Here is a 16,426-nt window from a genome sequence, read left to right as displayed (position 1 = left end):
CTCCGACAAAATTTTCCACAAATTTCTAGCCTCAAAAGCTAAACCCAAACAGTATTTTGAAGCTGCGAAGGATTTGTTGTGTCAGCTGGGCCGAGCTGAACAGACTGGAAAAGCTTTTCAACGATTTCTCGGGTGAGTATTTCTTTGTTTACTACGCAAGCAATTTCACAATCTTTCCTCAGTGGTTTAGCAAACGCATCTAGTACCTTGTTGCTTGTAAGAACTCTAGATCGTTTATGAAATAAACGGTTTTTCAAGCGGCTCGGATGCTTTTGAGAATAATTGCTTTGTACTCCGTCTTTTTGTCTGCCAGAAAGCTAAAATTTCTCGAGACACTTCACTAGTGCGAGCTCGGATTTTCTCAGGTGGTTTTCTCCATCTCTTCAAGACGAGTTGAGATCCATTTTAACGGTTGAGAGAACCAATCTAAGAAAATACATGTACTGTTTGTAATTTCTGAGCCCTAGGATGAGGGACAATCCAAAAGTCTAGCGGAAAATATATCAAACGTTTTTGCTGAAGTGTTATTTGCCAGATCATAAACAGAAAGGTAAGCAGTAAACGTTTTTGCACCAACCATTAAATTTTTAACAGCAAATTAACTTGGTTGTCTTCTTTATGTTCAGTATAAAACAGCGTTATAAATAGTTTGGTGTTCTTGTGAGGTCGTCACCTTTTGAAAACGCTCTGCTATTTTTCTCGATCCCCGACGCACGCAAACTACGTATATCGCGGGATATCTGTTATGTGCGGACGACGTATATTGAGTTCACCATGACCATATTTGGGCATTGTCACAATGTGTTGAATAACAAGACGCTGTGGGAGCGTATAGTATCTGGGCATGCACGTTACTTCAGTCTTTGATGACAGGTGAACGATAAAAGAAATTTCGCTGAGAGTCTAAGGCATCACTTTGTATTTGCGATAAACGTGATGTAGTTTTACCGTAAATGTCACGCAAACAAAAAAAAAACATTACTCTTACTAAACATGTCGGATTTTGAAACCATCAGGTGCATCTAAGATAATGATGGATTTTGGCGGCAAAGGAGTATTTGAGGTTCAAGTGGTAATGATGAATTTTGGCGACAGAGGGGTATTTGTGTGAGTACCTTTCCACCCTGATACCCTTATTTTCTGGACTTTCTGTGACAGATGTTCCAGCTTTTTCACTGGTAACAGCACACGATCGCAAAATGTCACGCTTAACGTGTAAAATGACACGCGTGCGAAAAGACATGCGTTTGATATGGGACGCGTGTGATAAGATAAACCTCACAGAACATCCGATTTACAGAAAGTTAACTCAACGAATCTATTTCATGATCACTGGAATGGCACAGAACTTTACTGATGACACAATCAAAGCGCTCTGTGTTTGACCAAAGAATGAAGTATTTCAATTTATGTCTACAGTTATTTGTTTATTAAACACGCAAAAAAGAAAATAAACTTTACTCGCACTGTTCCTTTCGATATGGAAGGCAACGGAAAGGTCGAAGTGTACGTTCATTCTTTTAGTGGTTTTGCGTGATTGCCAATGGAGAAAACATCACGACACAAAAGAGAGAGTTTTCAGGTTTTAGAAAGTTTTTAAATGAAAGAAGCTGGGTTTATAAAGTGGAAAGACACTGCAGCTCCCGTGGCGATTGAATAACAAGCAGAAACCGTCCAGTTTTCCTTCAAAAATCGCCAAAAATTTTTTTCCCTCAATGCCGCGTCGCCGGATGAAACTTGATACACGTGAACGATTTTGGTTGCCTAGCACGTGACCGAAATCTTCCCGGGGTTTTCAGCGTGGCAGTTCTTTTCTGCTTTCAAACGACGGCTTCTCTCAACGTTTTGTATCATCGGAAGGGGCTTTCAGTTTTGCTAAAGCCCGGGTGCTAAAGTTGCTATTTTGGCTTTATCCAACGTAAAAATAAAATGCATTTAGCGTTGCAGTACTCAGTTGTTGTTGGTATGAATATGCCAATTTTCGGCGTTTACGTTTGTTCCAATGAATCGATCTTATCGCTAACACTCGACCCCGAAGGAAGGATTTTTTCAGATTCTACAGTTATAATTTCATTCACAACATTAACTAGTGTTTTTAGGGTAATTTCCTTTGAAAGTTTTCATTTTTGCGTATTATGTTTGCCGAAAAGAGCACACGAGTCATTTGACACTTTCTCGTAGCCCCCGTTAGTTTGTGTCGCGTTAAAGAACGTCTAATAAAGATGAATTGAATAATTTTGATTTCACACTCGATTGAGAAGAGCTCCCTGGTACTGTCAAAATGTTTAATTGTTTCTAAAGTAACGTATGTTTATACCGCTGGATGAAACACAGCTCGCGTGCCGACCAAGTTTGCGATTGTTTGACAAGACGAGAGAGCGGTAAATTGAAAAGAATTCAAAATCTTAGACACGGCTACCGTGTCATGTTGGTCACTTGCGTGCCATTTTACTCGCTGGCGTGCCATTTCATCCGGTGCGGTGCTTGACACACTTCGTTGTTCGATCCAACACGCACCTTTTGTTTTTATCGCGCGATACGAACAAAATGAAAATTAATTAGCCGTGCAGTCTGACACACTGCTCAGATGCCGGCGTGCCATTTCACTCACTGCCTATTGTTTAGCGTATCAGTTTGGCGTGCCCGTGCGTTCACCTTTTTCCCTGTTTTCCCCTGGAGGGTCACATTTTGGCTTTATCCAAGTGATCGTAAATAAAGAAATTAATACGTCAAGCGTTGATTGTCGCTGTGCATTAGCAAACTTTCAGTGTTTACATTTGTTCTGGTGAATAGATCTTATCGCTCACACTGGACCCCGAACGAAATTTATTTTCGAAGCTTTCGTTTTAGTTTCCGACTTTACCCTTAGCCTTTCACCCACGGAATGGTCTTGAATCTTTAAAGTTAATTGAACGTTTTCTTTTTTTTATATTGCGGCCAGAGAAATGAAATGTTCTGTTAGGCTGTATGTAAATTCAGTGTTTACGGCCTGATCTTATCGATTACGTTTGATACCGAAGGGGGATTTATCGATAAGAGCCTAAAGAGCGTCTGCGAGGGAGGTTAATCGAACTCGAACTTTTGGAAAATATCCGTCCTGGAAGGAAAGTTGCCCTTTAGTTTCTTTCAATGGAAGGAGTTAGCAGACAACACACATACTAGCTGTTTTCTTTTAAGAGTACGTTGTTCGTTGTGTTGATTTTACGTCCTTGTTTTTCTCCCGTAATGGCGGCTTATGGTGAATACATGCACTATACGGCCAAAATGTAGCGCACGCGCAGTAGACCCCTCTTTGCCAATTGAGACTAACGAAGAAATCCTATTTTATAACTTGGGCTCCGCCCAAGTAATAACACCGGATATTCCCCAATTTTAGCTGGGGTGTATTCGGTCACGTCAGGCGTTTAGACCAATCGCGTGCGAGCGAAAATATTTGATAGATTATAACAAAAATAAGAGAGCAAAACAATCTTGCAAACCTCTTTCCCTCCGAGAACGAGGAAAGTGAGATGACGCCACCATGCATTCGCACGTACGCCAACCGAATGGTAGCCGCGAAAAAAGGCGCCAAAATATAAGCCTCTCTCTAGGCCTCTCCAGGCTCTCGTCAACTTTCCGCGCTCTTTTCCAGGCTACCAAAAATGGAAAAATTGCATCTATTTTAGCTATGAAGGAATCGAAATGGAAGGAAACCGTTGAGACCATTAACAAGAGCAGACATTCAAACTTCATATATGAGTTTGCTTCTATTTTTTCCTTGATATAAGGTGCTGAACAGCAGACATTCAACAAATTTGTATGAGTAAATCTACTAATGCAACGTACCTTTTAAATGTTTTTACTAAAATATCTACAACCTGCAACCTACCAAATGTTCTTTCATTGGGCTTAATGTAGTTTTACAAACCCTCGAAAAATCCCGAGCGTCATTAATGAATAGAAAATATGGAGCTGCGTAAGTGCGGCTAAGTCAACTAGATTTTCGATTTTACAGATAAAAACTGCACCCTATTTTCCTTAAAGGTGAAAAAACTAGGTGAAGAAGTAATTGGTATTGGGAGAGAGTTCCAGATTTTGGGACCCTGGTAAAGGACTGTAAATTGCTTAAGATTTGTGTGACAAGAATGCGATCGATAGTGGCTGGCTGTTATGGTACCTATCAATGACTAAATATGTATCTTTTAAAAGAAGTTTCGTTCTTTTATCTCGCAGTGCCGCTAGGCTCAGTGCAAGCGTTTCCAGCCGAATCCTGTGGCGAAATCAAAGCAAGTGAGGGAGACAAAATGAAGAACGGCGAGTACTGGATATACTCAGATGGAAATGCTGGTCCGGCAATCCTAGCTACCTGTCAAGGTACGGAGTTTCAGGTCTTAGTGGCACCACAGTTTGAATCTCTGCTCCCGCTCCCCTTACTCATACAGTAATGTTAGTGTTTGGTGTCTTGTCGTGCAGGAGGTAACTGGTTGCGGACATTTATTACAAGACTGTATCATGCGAAGCCATTCTCTCGCGGTACACTGGAGACATCTGGCAGACATAATTTGCTTTCGTCTGTGATTGGTTCATTTTGGTCGCAAGGACTTCCCTCACAAATAGAACACACAAAGCAACAAGGGGACAGGTGCAGGGAACTTGCAGTTGTCTCGATTGCCGGAAACCCAACTTTAGTCGCCCCAACTAGGTGTTTAGACGAAAACTGAATGGGTAATTCGCACGAAGAAATTTACTTTGAAGGCTTTTGAGAGGGTTGGCCCCTTACAGATGTGCCTCATTTTCTACCCTTTATGTATTTATCTATTTATTCATTAGCTTGTTTGCTTATTTAGTTAGTCAGTTAGTCATCCAGTCAGTCAGTCAGTTAGTTAGTCAGTCAGTCAGTCAGTCAGTTCGTCAGTTAGTTAGTTAGTTAGTTAGTTAGTTAGTTAGTCAGTCAGTCAGTCAGTCAGTCAGCTAGTCAATCAGTCAGTCAGGCAGTCAGCTAGTCAGTCAGTCAGTCAGTCAGTCAGTCAATCAGTCAGCTCGTCAGTCAGTCAGTCAGTCAGTCAGTCAGCTAGTTCGTTGTGATGCTGTGATACTGCTTGTTCAGTTACATTTCCCGAATTGCATCACGAGATTTTCGTAACGTTCTCAATTTTTAACTTTATTCTTTACTGAATTCTTCCAACTGGTATGAAAAAAAGGTTTAGAATTAATGGAATGGACCTTAATTTTCCTGATTCCTGATAATGTGTTTTCACTTTAGACGTCTGGCAGAAAATCAACACAGCTCCTGTTTGCTTTGGAGCCCGGGATAACAAATATGGTCCTTTCAACGTGACCAAGACTGGCCGTGTCAGGACCATGAAGCTTGTGCGCCGCGGAGGGACCATACGGTGCAATACTGAAGACGATCCTTCCTACTGGGGTTGCCGTAATTCAGAATTCTACGCCAAATACACGTCATTGACGATAATAACAAATCCCAAGAGAGAAGCAATAATACCACCCTATGAAGAATTACAAGCATTTCAAAAACCAGTACCTTCAAGGATCACTGTTAGACTCTTCTCTTGAAGTGGATAAACGAAGCGAGTGTACTCTCGCCAGCCTGAATAACCCACCATCTTTTTCGTTCAACCTTGCTTTTCTGCCAAATGAAAAGAAAAAGCTACGATGTGAACTGTTAACTGGAGATAAATATAGAAATCCAAACAAACTTGTGGTCTTGCAGGGGTTTCACCATTACAGCATCAAGGTAATTTGTGCCTAATAATGTGAGATAAAAGTAATAATAGGACACCGAAGTGTGCGACCGAAAAACGAAGCACTTAAACTGATTTTCTGAAGAATACCAAGGTTCACGATCGAAAAATTAATGAGAAAAATTTCATATCTATAACAAACAAAGGTATTTCATCCAACAGCTGAGAACTTGAAAAATACGTGGTAAGCAATTACCTAACATTTTGGATCATCTGTTTTAGAAACTAGGTGATAACTGAGAATTTAGCGAATTGGCCAAACTTGAAATTGCGTTAACAAAAACAGGAACTTATTACTGGTTTAATGAAAAAAGAGAAATCTGATTATCTGCAAACTCAGCTCAGTTTGGCGTTACCAAGTTAAGACTATGTTTATGTCAACTTATTCTTCATTAATTTATTACTCAAAGATAAACAAAAGTCGCCAGATCGAAGCAACTGTTGATATCATTCAGTTATACTCCATTAGATCGCACATGTTTGGAAACATTTCTATCTTCCATAATTTATCATATCGTTTTAGTAGAATATATAATAGTATCGCCTTTTTCAATATGTGCTCCAAAATCCAATTTTACTTTATTAGAGTTCATTATTGTATGTCATTGACATAAGTTTAAATTGTTGCATTTATAATACTGCTTTTTACTGGAATTTTTTCCTTCTTCTTTTCTTGATAGAGTCCATGTTCAAGTTACCCATGCAAAAACGGCGCAATTTGTTTTCCAATTTAGGAAGAAAATAAATACCGCTGTACCTGCGCTCCAGGATATACGGATTCTTATTGCACGACAGGTGAACAAAGAGTATTTTGTACAGAGAATTCAGATTTAAAGTCCTCATTCCTAAGTTTTCTATTTATCAACGTTTTCCCTTCAAGGACGGTAATAAATTTCAAGATAGTGAGTTCACAACTCGTTAGTGGCGGACAATTAAAAATTAGATATTACTGACACGACTTAAAGTTTTGATTCATGTATGCAAACAACTTATCCACTTATTTAGTGCTTGCACTTGCCAGCTTACAAATTATTTTTATTTCTTGTCGGCAAAAATAAATGTCAAGTATTATTTAGTACAAAACTGACGACCCTCAAAAGAGCTTGTGCCAAAGGGCGCTTCCACTAAAATTACCAGTTTCATTTTGTAAATATTACAGGTAGAGAATCGAGTAGCATTTTCCGTTCAGCTGCATCCGAAAGAGAATTAACGCAATTTCATTCGCGAGTTTCCATCCCCAACTGAGAAAACACGCTAAGAATGACTGGCAATAACGAAATTAAGGCTAAACAGAAACGGAAGACTGGAACAACAATTCAGTTCTGTTCCCCAAACTCCGGGAAAATGGAAGAACCTTGCCAGGTATAACAGAATAAATCAAACTGAAAATAGCATTGTGGGCTGTAGTTTGATGCCGAGAGTTAATGTAAACAAGAGCGTTCTAATTTGCAACAGACTACCATGGGAGTGTGCGTAACATTAGTTTACACCGTCTACTGAAAAATAACCAGTTTTTAAGAATTTCTTTGTTAAATAGGTTGTTCACTGGCTCATGCTAAACAATTGGAAACATTGCTCCCTTTCCTAGATAAGGGGTAGTTTCTAAACAAACTGTAAGGGTAGTGGAAACGAATATTTAGTTTTATCAGCTCTGGAATCTCTTTACGATGGCTAAATTACCTAATCGACTTAGTCGATAAAACCAAATATTCTTTTTTCTCTTCGTTTCCTATTGGCCCTGATAGTTGATTCAGGGCGAACTATTAGTTGATAGAAACCTGGAACTTATCGTCTAACTGTTAGTTCATTTTAGCTTAAATGCGCTTAAACTTACACGGGACCTTTCTTTTCCCTCGAAACGTTTTTTTTTTGAAGATTTTTTAAAGATTTCCTGGTTTTACTAAGGCGCTTCTTTCTTAGGCAGATATCGATGAATGCACGAAGGATGACCACAAATGTCACAAGGAAGCCGAGTGGGTCAACACTATTGGATCTTACAACTGTTCTTGTAAACGGGGATTTGAAGGCGACGGGGTCAACTGCAAACGTAAGTGACTTATATAAACTGGTTAAGGGAATCTAAAGCATTTCATCATCATCATCATCATCATTATCATTATTATTATTATTATTATTATTATTATTATTATTATTATTATTATTATTATTGTTATTTTTATTATTATTATTTCTAACTGAAACGGCTAAAAGCAATCTATAATTGAGTTTTCATAATTCAAAGAATCAATCTATTTTGGTTGTCAGAATGACTGTGGTTATTGACTGTTGTCATCATTGTTTTGATCTGTGTGGTTGATAATGTACAGTCAATACGTAAGTGGTACATATAAGGTAATGTTAGGAGAAGTTCAATGTTAAACATTAAAATAAATACAGCCATCATTAAGTGATCTTTAATGCAGGAAAACTGATGTGTTCAGCCTGTCATGCACTAAACGCCTGAAATTAAGGTGGGGGTTCACCTGAAAGCCGTTTTCACGCCGCTTAAAATCGGTCAAATGGAAATATTTTGTTTGCATTTCAAGCAATACAAAAACCCTCCTTTCATAACACAAATCAATGATTTCGGGTGTTTTATGAATTTTTGGGTGATTTTTAGGTATATTTGGAAGGAAATAATTTTTCTTGAAGGATTGGTAAATTTAAAAGAAATAAGAAATGTTGAAGATTTAGAGAAGTTTTAAAATTAAAATTTGTAGTTAATAATTAATAGACGAATACCAAGTTAGTCCACTAGCAACCTGGGGTGCTTTTGCGTGGTTATCAACTGTCTGTTAGTGTTCCAAAAATCATTTCCTTTCTTCTATCCATTCTTAAAACCTCTTCAAATTTCACTCAAATTCAGGTAGAGCCCCACCTTAAGCCAGTACATGTATATGTACAGTTGAAATAGAGTTAAGTTGTAAAATAATTCTCGCTTCAGATAGGCTGCAAGTTCAAGGGTAATTAGAAATTGTGGATGTGCAAAAACAAAAAAGAAAAGAAAAGAAAAGAACGATAAAGCATTATAGATTTCTGCACTATATTGCCAATCAGAGTATTTCGCTTAAGTGGCATTTTATATTGATTTGCAAGACAATAGATAAAAGGTTAATTTTGGCAGTGTGGAGCAAATTGTTTGACTCAATCTTTGACTAGAGAAAATTGTAATCAAGGGATATATGGAGCCCGGAGAGGGGGGATACTCAGGTATATCAGTGACAGGTATTTCTGAAGTATGCAAAGTTATCATTAGTCTACACCCGGACCAAAAACAGTCTAATGAACGCAACCCCAGAAAGTTCTATTGAAAAAAAAAAAAAAGGAAAAACACACTGACACGAATGTTTAGCATAAGAATGACAATCCTGGCTTTCCTTTGTTGTAATCACCGATAAAAGTCCTGACCAAAAATATCTCACCCCCAAAAAAAGTTACCACCACAAAGGTATCGTACGCCAACAGAATGGTAGCCGCGAAAAAAGGCGCCAAAATATAAGCCTCTCTCCACGCCCCTGAAGGCTCTAGTCAACTTTCCTCGCTCGTTTCCAGGCTACCACAAGTGGAAGAATTACATCTTTTTTAGCTATGAAGGAGTCAAAATGGAAGGAAACCGTTGATGCCATTAACTGGAGCACACATTTAAACCTCGTATACGAGTTTGCTTCTATTTTTTTCCTTAAATAAGGTGCTGGACAGCAGTAATGCTCTTTTTAAATGTTTTTACTCTACAACCTGCAACCTACCAATCGTTCTTTCATTGGGCCTAATGTAGTTTTACAAAACCCTCGAAAAATCCCGAGCGTCCTTGTCACGTGTCACACCAAGACCACTACACTTTTTTAAAGGCTGCGAGTTATTGATCGAGTTCCAATACGATATCGTTGGTCGTTTAGGTTAAAGCAAAGGTATGTGGTATGTGGAATTTCTCTGGCTAGCGATGGCCTTACGTTAGAGAAGTGATTATTTGAGACCACCTATTCCTTGAGGAGAAGTGTAAGAAACATCACCAATTTGGGGAGCATTAATTCCAGTTAATTGGGTTGATTTGACTACTTTCCGGGAAATTCCTAATATTTCCATAATAATAGGCTTTAGCCACTTTCATCGCTGTTTCACTTGGTTTTTGACAGATTTATACCTTGACCAACTCTTATCTGTTCTTAATCTGCAGCATATTTTTTGAGCTTGTCTCTTTCGTACGAACCAGTTATTGTAAAAAGGTAATTAAAGTAGTTTTGTATCATGTTTATCATGCAGCACACATAGGCTCAGTTCCAGAGCGACCAGCTCAATCCTGTAGCGAAATCAAGGCAAGTGAGGGAGACAAAATGAATAGCAGCGAATACTGGATATACTCAGAGGAAAATACCGGTCAGGCGATCCTGGCTAAATGTCAAGGTACAGCGTATCTGGTTTTAGTGACAACTGTTTTTGAGTCCCCCTGCTCCTTCTTCCATTGCTCGTCGGTAGTGTTAATGTTGACAGTGTTGTCATTCAAAATGTTTAAACCAGTAATGTACCTGCAGAGAAACACGCTCCTTCGAGTAGAAGGGTACTAAATTGACCAGGCACAGATACCTGGGCCCGGTTGTTCGAAAGCCGATCAAAGCATATGTACGATTAAAAGTTAACCAAGGTTTTCAGCTCACTCGTTAAAAATGTTTTAAGATCTAATTTTAGGCTAATAGTAAAGAAAAGTCAAAGTAAAAGCTGAGGAACCAAAGTCTTTTTGAAAAATCTTTATTGTTTAGTATTTAAACTCGAATCAAAGTTCCCGTTAATCCAGGATTAGCTTAATCAGGCTTTGAACAACTGGGCCCAGATTTCTTGTGTAATTCATTATCTAATTTCAGTGGAGGCAAGGACTTGCCTCTCACACAAAACATAACGGACCATTACAAATTTTGAGGATACTAGCCCAGGGAGCTTGCATTTATCTCCTTGATTCAAACAATTCAACAATTTAATTTTGGTGACCGTGGCAAGATGCTTTGACAGAATTAAATTGGCGGTTCACACTATGTGATGTCTTCCCCGGCAAAACGTGTTGCAACGACTTGCAATCTTTCTTTATATATTTCTTTCTTTCTTTCTTTCTTTCTTTCTTTCTTTCTTTCTTTCTTTCTTTCTTTCTTTCTTTCTTTCTTTCTTTCTTTCTTTCTTTCTTTCTTTCTTTCTTTCTTTCTCTCTCTCTTTCTTTCTTTCTTTCTTTCTCTCCATTCATACGTTCATTTACCCAATTATTCATTTACTTATTCCTTTCTTATTAGTCGTGCAATTTATTCAGTCAGTTACTTCATTTATCAAAGGAGAACATTCTACAGAATCTTGTTTGAAATAGCGAAATGTGATATGTATTAACATTAACAGTTATATTTATGTGTCCGATATATTTGTGCGTAATTAATGACTCGCCTTGTTATTCAGTTTATACTGCAAAAAGGTTGAATAAACGATCATTATTATTATTATTATTATTATTATTATTATTATTATTATTATTATTATTATTATTATTACAGTGTGATCACTTGCTGTTTTTTTTAATTTTCAGTATTTTATAAAAATACTTTCTCTTACTTTTTCAATTTGTAACCTGCTCTCTCTTCTGAATTCTTCCAACTGGCGTGAAAAAGTTTATAGCCAATACAATGGACCTTACGTTTTCTAATAAAGTGTATTCACTTTTAGACGTCTGGCAGAAAATCAACATAAATCCTGTTTGCTTTGGTGCTCGAGATAACAAATATGGTGCCTTCCACATGACCAAGACTGGTCGTGTCATGACCATGAAGCTTGTTCGCCGCGGAGGGTCCATACTTTGCAATCCTGTTGACGATGCTTCGTACTGGGGATGCACCAATTTATATTACTATGCACGAAACAAACTAATGACGATAATAACAAATGCTAACAGAGAAGCCATTCTGCCTCCAGACTTGAAAGCAATGCGATCGCCAGCTAATGACTGCGGACAGAAAAAACACGTCTACTCTCTTGAAGGGATTGTACCCAAATCACCAGAACTTCTTTTTCGCAACCTTTCCAGCCCATTGTCTTTGTCACGGAACCAAGAGTTACAGATCTGGTATGGACAGGACTTCGTAGATTGTTCAGAGGGTGGGAACAGTGGTACTACTTGTGTTGATGTGTATGCTTGGTATATGTGAAGAGAGTTAGAGGTTATAGGGACAAGAAGCATTCGCAGATTAGTTAAATATGTTCGACTCTCTCACATGCTACGTCCAATCTACTGCAACTACGTACTTTGACAGAGTTTCAGTTCCGAGCTTGCAAAAGGTCCTCATTTTTTAAGCCGTAAGCTGCTACTCATTAAATATGATACCTTTTGACTTTTGTCATGCCTTCTCGATGGGTCAAAAATCCTCAAAAATGTCACTTTTTTAGAATCCTATTTTAGCTATCTTTGGTCACTGACGTTTTGAAAAACAAGTGTTTTCAAATTTTCATATAAATTATCATATAAATTTGTTTTTGAGCTTTTCCTGAAACTGATCAATGCAAGTCGGATCATTGTTCGGCAACTTGAATTTTTTCCATACTTTAATTATGTACTACGGGCACAATAAACAAAACATCTCAAAAAAGTATTTTGGAGTAATCCAATAAAATGTTTACACGACGATAAGTATCAATAGACTGTACAATTAATTGAAATGACATGCTCTTGAACAGTCTGCCTTAAACTTTTGATGTTTTGTCCAAAGGACATCGAATTAATTGAGATTGGAGGGTTGACATCACATGTTAGAAATAAGTTAGCTAAGGCTAACAAATGTGTATATAGTTTGATGTCTAAGGAAAGAAGGTTATGATCAACAAGAACTAAGTAAGTTTGGTTTTTCCTAACTTAGCTTATGGTTTAGCTGTTTTCGGAGCTAGTGATGCTGAATTAACAATTGCCCAAGTTTGTTTAGATAGATGCTCTAAGTGCAAATTGACATCTCCGGCTTTAGACATACGTGAAGTTTTTGGAAAACAAGATACGAATATTTAAAAAAAAACTTATTCTTTTGGTGCACATCCTTTAAAAAGTCTGCAACACAAACTGACTGATTATACTGAATTAGGCCTAGAATTCCCACAACTCGTTTTTAAAGTGTGTTTTTGAACAGGTTGATTTTAAGCTATAACGTATTATAGTTAGTTATTTTATTATATCACTTTCATCCATTTCAATATAACGTTCAATTACAATTTTTATCCATAGACCATAGTATATTTATGACTCTTTAAATAATCAACTTGCATTGTAACTGGACATATAATATGTATGTATATCTTATGATTGAATAAAGACATTTCATTGTTTGATTGATTGATTGATTGATTGATTGATTGATTGATTGATTGATTGATTGATGTCCATAAGGTATATATATAAGGGGCTTTTAAAGTGAACCATTGATTGAAGTTTAAGCTTAAGCTGTGTTGACACAGTTTAATTAAAGATTCAAGTTCGAAGACATCCTAGAATGATTGCGAATTGGTCTCCATTTCTCCACAAGATCGAGTATAAGATATTAAGATTTTAAATCTAAGTCATTTAGGGACCTGTCATTTATTGGACCATCCCTGCACTCACCGCAACACTTAAATTTTACTTGGACGACGACGCCAATAAATAATCGATTTATTATGGTCATTAATTTTAAAAGAAGCGTCGTTGTCTCCTGCCTTCTTTCCAATAATCTTACCACTCCATGCGCACAAAGTTTTGCAAAAGAGAAACGCCTGGAACTAGGCAGGTGTAACAATTCGTTTCCTGTGCCATCACATCATGTAAATCCGTATTTAAGACCTTCTCAAAGTAATAGAAAATTGAAAACTACTGCATTAGAGAGTGCCCATGCCCCGTTCCGTTATGCTTGGTTGTAGATGTAGCAAGGTGGGAGCAACCGAGCTGTGATAATGCCGGTTGTTTTATTAATAAAAATAGGCAGTCAACGACTGTATGTAGCAATTGCTGTTATTATTTAGAATATTGCAGTAAAACAAATAATACTCAATGAAAGCGAATAAATAAAAAGCCACAGTTAAGAATAACAATTCTTAACATCACTGATTATCATTAGTAGGGATCTGTAAACAACACAGCTGGTTGTGAAACATCTGCAAGATCTGTATAGTCTATGTTTGTTTAGCAATGCACGAAACTGTATCCAAAATCAACCTGGATTCCAAAGAAATAATGAAACATGGGGGTATAAGCATAGAAAGGTCCTTGTAATTTAGGGCAAGGCCTGGTAACACAAGCTCTGGGAAAACTTTGTTTGGACATTCACCTGTAAGCAAGTGGACATGGAAACTTTAAAGGGAGGAGTTCACGGTTCTGCGCATGTCCATGAATTAAAATACTTTTTCGTCTTTTCTCGCTATGACCCAAGCCTGCTTAATTTAATTCGTTGTTATGAACCATTCGGAAGGGAATAGGTGACTCGGGTGGTAATTTTTTCATACGATTACGTTATTTCGCATGCAAATAACTGAAAATGCATCAACCGTGGAATAAATCCTTCGGGTCGACACTAAATTCAAAAGCAACGATATGGGTACAATCCACTATCATTTTCTGTGAATTTTGGTCATCAGTCGTTTTGCTTGGACTAATTATAGAATGTGATTACTAAAGTATATGTTAGTGGGATTTTTAAGGCCATAAAGTTAATAAGAAAGAGAAAAAAAGCATTCAGATTCATGCACATGCGCTGAGATGTGAACCCCTCCCTTTAAGAAAAAAGTAACTTTGTTGTTTATTGAATCTGTATCAATAAAACAATTGATAACAATAAAGGAATAAAATTTCATTTGTTATAACTAAAAAAGACAATTTTTCGTCGATATATAAAGTATTTTTGTTGTTCCAGACAACATGATATTGTTTATTATAAGGAGTCCAACCTCAATTACCAACACAGCAAATATATTTCAACACAAAGCTTGTAGTGAACAAAACGTACATATCCCTGTATTGTTTTCCCGGAGGTATTTTTAGTAGCAGTACACAGCTGGTTCGATATACAGACAAATGTATGGAAAGTTCAAAACACGACTAGACGCTTTCTGGCACAGCCACATCCCTCCAATTTTTTTTCTTAAGATCCTTTTCCTAGTTCCGAAAGTTTCAAATTCATTTTTTTTTAGAAGCGATGTTCAATGAAAATTATTTGACATCGGATTTCCATACAAACACTTTTTTTTCAAGCCTGTTTGCCTACTCGTCAAAATAGCAAAGAAACTTCCCAGCTTCTCCTAATAAAAGCTTACCTGGTTTGACAGCAAGCTGGAATAACATACAAATGCAATTTTCATAAGCGGCAAAGTAATATTTACCCCTGGGGCATATACGAGTAGATTGGGTTGTTATTATGTTTCTAGTTTTGGGGAGTGATAACGTTAAATAAGGTAATTTGGACGACGTAAAGAAATAATTCAAATGACGTTTCGAGTGCTAGCCCTTCCTCAGGGCAAATAATTGTGGAGAAGGGCTCGCGCTCTAAACCTCAGCTCTCATATCTCTTTACGGTGGCCTATTACCCACTCACTCGATCGAACCAAAGATTTAGCACGAAAGCACTGTTTCGTAGTTTCGTAGGGTTATTTCAACTATTATAGAATGACTCTTAAATAAAAACTTGTTCTACGAGTCTTCATCGCTCATTCACAAGAAAGGAGAATTAAACTAAAGCAGTTTTTATTCCGTTCGTTTTGCAATTGGTATGGTTCATCATGCCTTTTTTGGGTAATGATTAAAACTCAATTCTCCTCCCATAATTTTTATTGATATTTTCATCTAGCTGGAAATGTCGGCGTAACTGATGTACTGGCCGTGTTCGTATGCTGAAGGACCATAACAGTTTACAGCGAAAAGTGTTCGAAGAAAGCGTCATTCCTCTATTTAGTAAATACTTTGTATTTGCATTTGCTGGTATTTTTGTAGAGTTTATAAAAATGTAATACCAACATCACACCAACTAATTAAATCACTGTAGTAACTCATTCACACTAGAAATAAGGCTTTGGTGACCAAAAAGGTGCTGGTAATGTTAGCATAAAAAATGAAAGCTGCGACAATTCTGTTCAATGTACATGTGTTACACAGCAAAAAGCAGTTTCAAGAAAGCTTCATTCTTTTCTCAGTAACCATTAGCCCATACTTTGTATCTGCATTGACTATTTTCGTAGAGTTGGAAAAATAGTGATACCAACAGCACACGAACAAATTAAGTCAGGGTTCCATTCGTCCCACACTTGAAATAATGCATTTATAACCAAAGAAGTTGCTCGTAATATTAGCACGGAATGAAATTTATGGCATTCATGTGGAATGTGTTGTACTGAAAATGATCACGAGTCCGGCTTCTTTCTAGAAAAGCTACAATTCGGGAGACTGGGCAACAGTTATACCAACCGTTTAGTGCCCTGGATAAAATAATAACAATAATAATAAGAGTAATAATAATAATTATAATAATAATGATAATAATTAATTAACAAATAAATTAAGTTAAAACATTGAACCCAGATATGTTTTTTTTATTTTTTTGGCGTGTATCTTCTTCGATAAATTGTAATGAAAGGCCCCAATACACCATGACTATCGTCATTGCTTCTTCAGTTTATTTCTGTCGGTTTTCATTTGGTCAGGGAACAAACTAAAC

At 37.2% G+C, this 16,426-nt stretch overlaps 2 protein-coding genes across 2 annotated transcripts in view; both read left to right on the top strand.

Moving 5' to 3' along the window:
• Positions 1-5,553, top strand: part of LOC146469410 (uncharacterized) — a 38,208-nt gene extending 32,655 nt beyond the window's left edge. The window contains exons 7-8 of the mRNA XM_085123287.1: positions 4,213-4,353; positions 5,243-5,553. Coding sequence (XP_084979413.1) covers positions 4,213-4,353; positions 5,243-5,553 — 452 coding nt within the window. The remainder of the gene's footprint in view (positions 1-4,212; positions 4,354-5,242) is intronic.
• Positions 5,554-7,001: 1,448 nt separating this feature from the next.
• Positions 7,002-12,295, top strand: LOC146469409 (uncharacterized). Its single transcript, XM_085123286.1, has 6 exons — positions 7,002-7,103; positions 7,662-7,788; positions 8,686-8,704; positions 9,590-9,614; positions 10,007-10,142; positions 11,436-12,295. Exons 1-6 carry the CDS (start codon positions 7,002-7,004, stop codon positions 11,912-11,914), a joined length of 888 nt encoding a protein of 295 aa, XP_084979412.1. The 3' UTR covers positions 11,915-12,295.
• Positions 12,296-16,426: the final 4,131 nt, after the last annotated feature.

Source organism: Pavona decussata, unplaced genomic scaffold, assembly GCF_977016875.1.
Source record: "Pavona decussata unplaced genomic scaffold, jaPavDecu1.1 SCAFFOLD_124, whole genome shotgun sequence".
NCBI classification, from domain to species: domain Eukaryota; kingdom Metazoa; phylum Cnidaria; class Anthozoa; order Scleractinia; family Agariciidae; genus Pavona; species Pavona decussata.
This window is presented reverse-complemented; position numbering and strand designations above follow the sequence as displayed.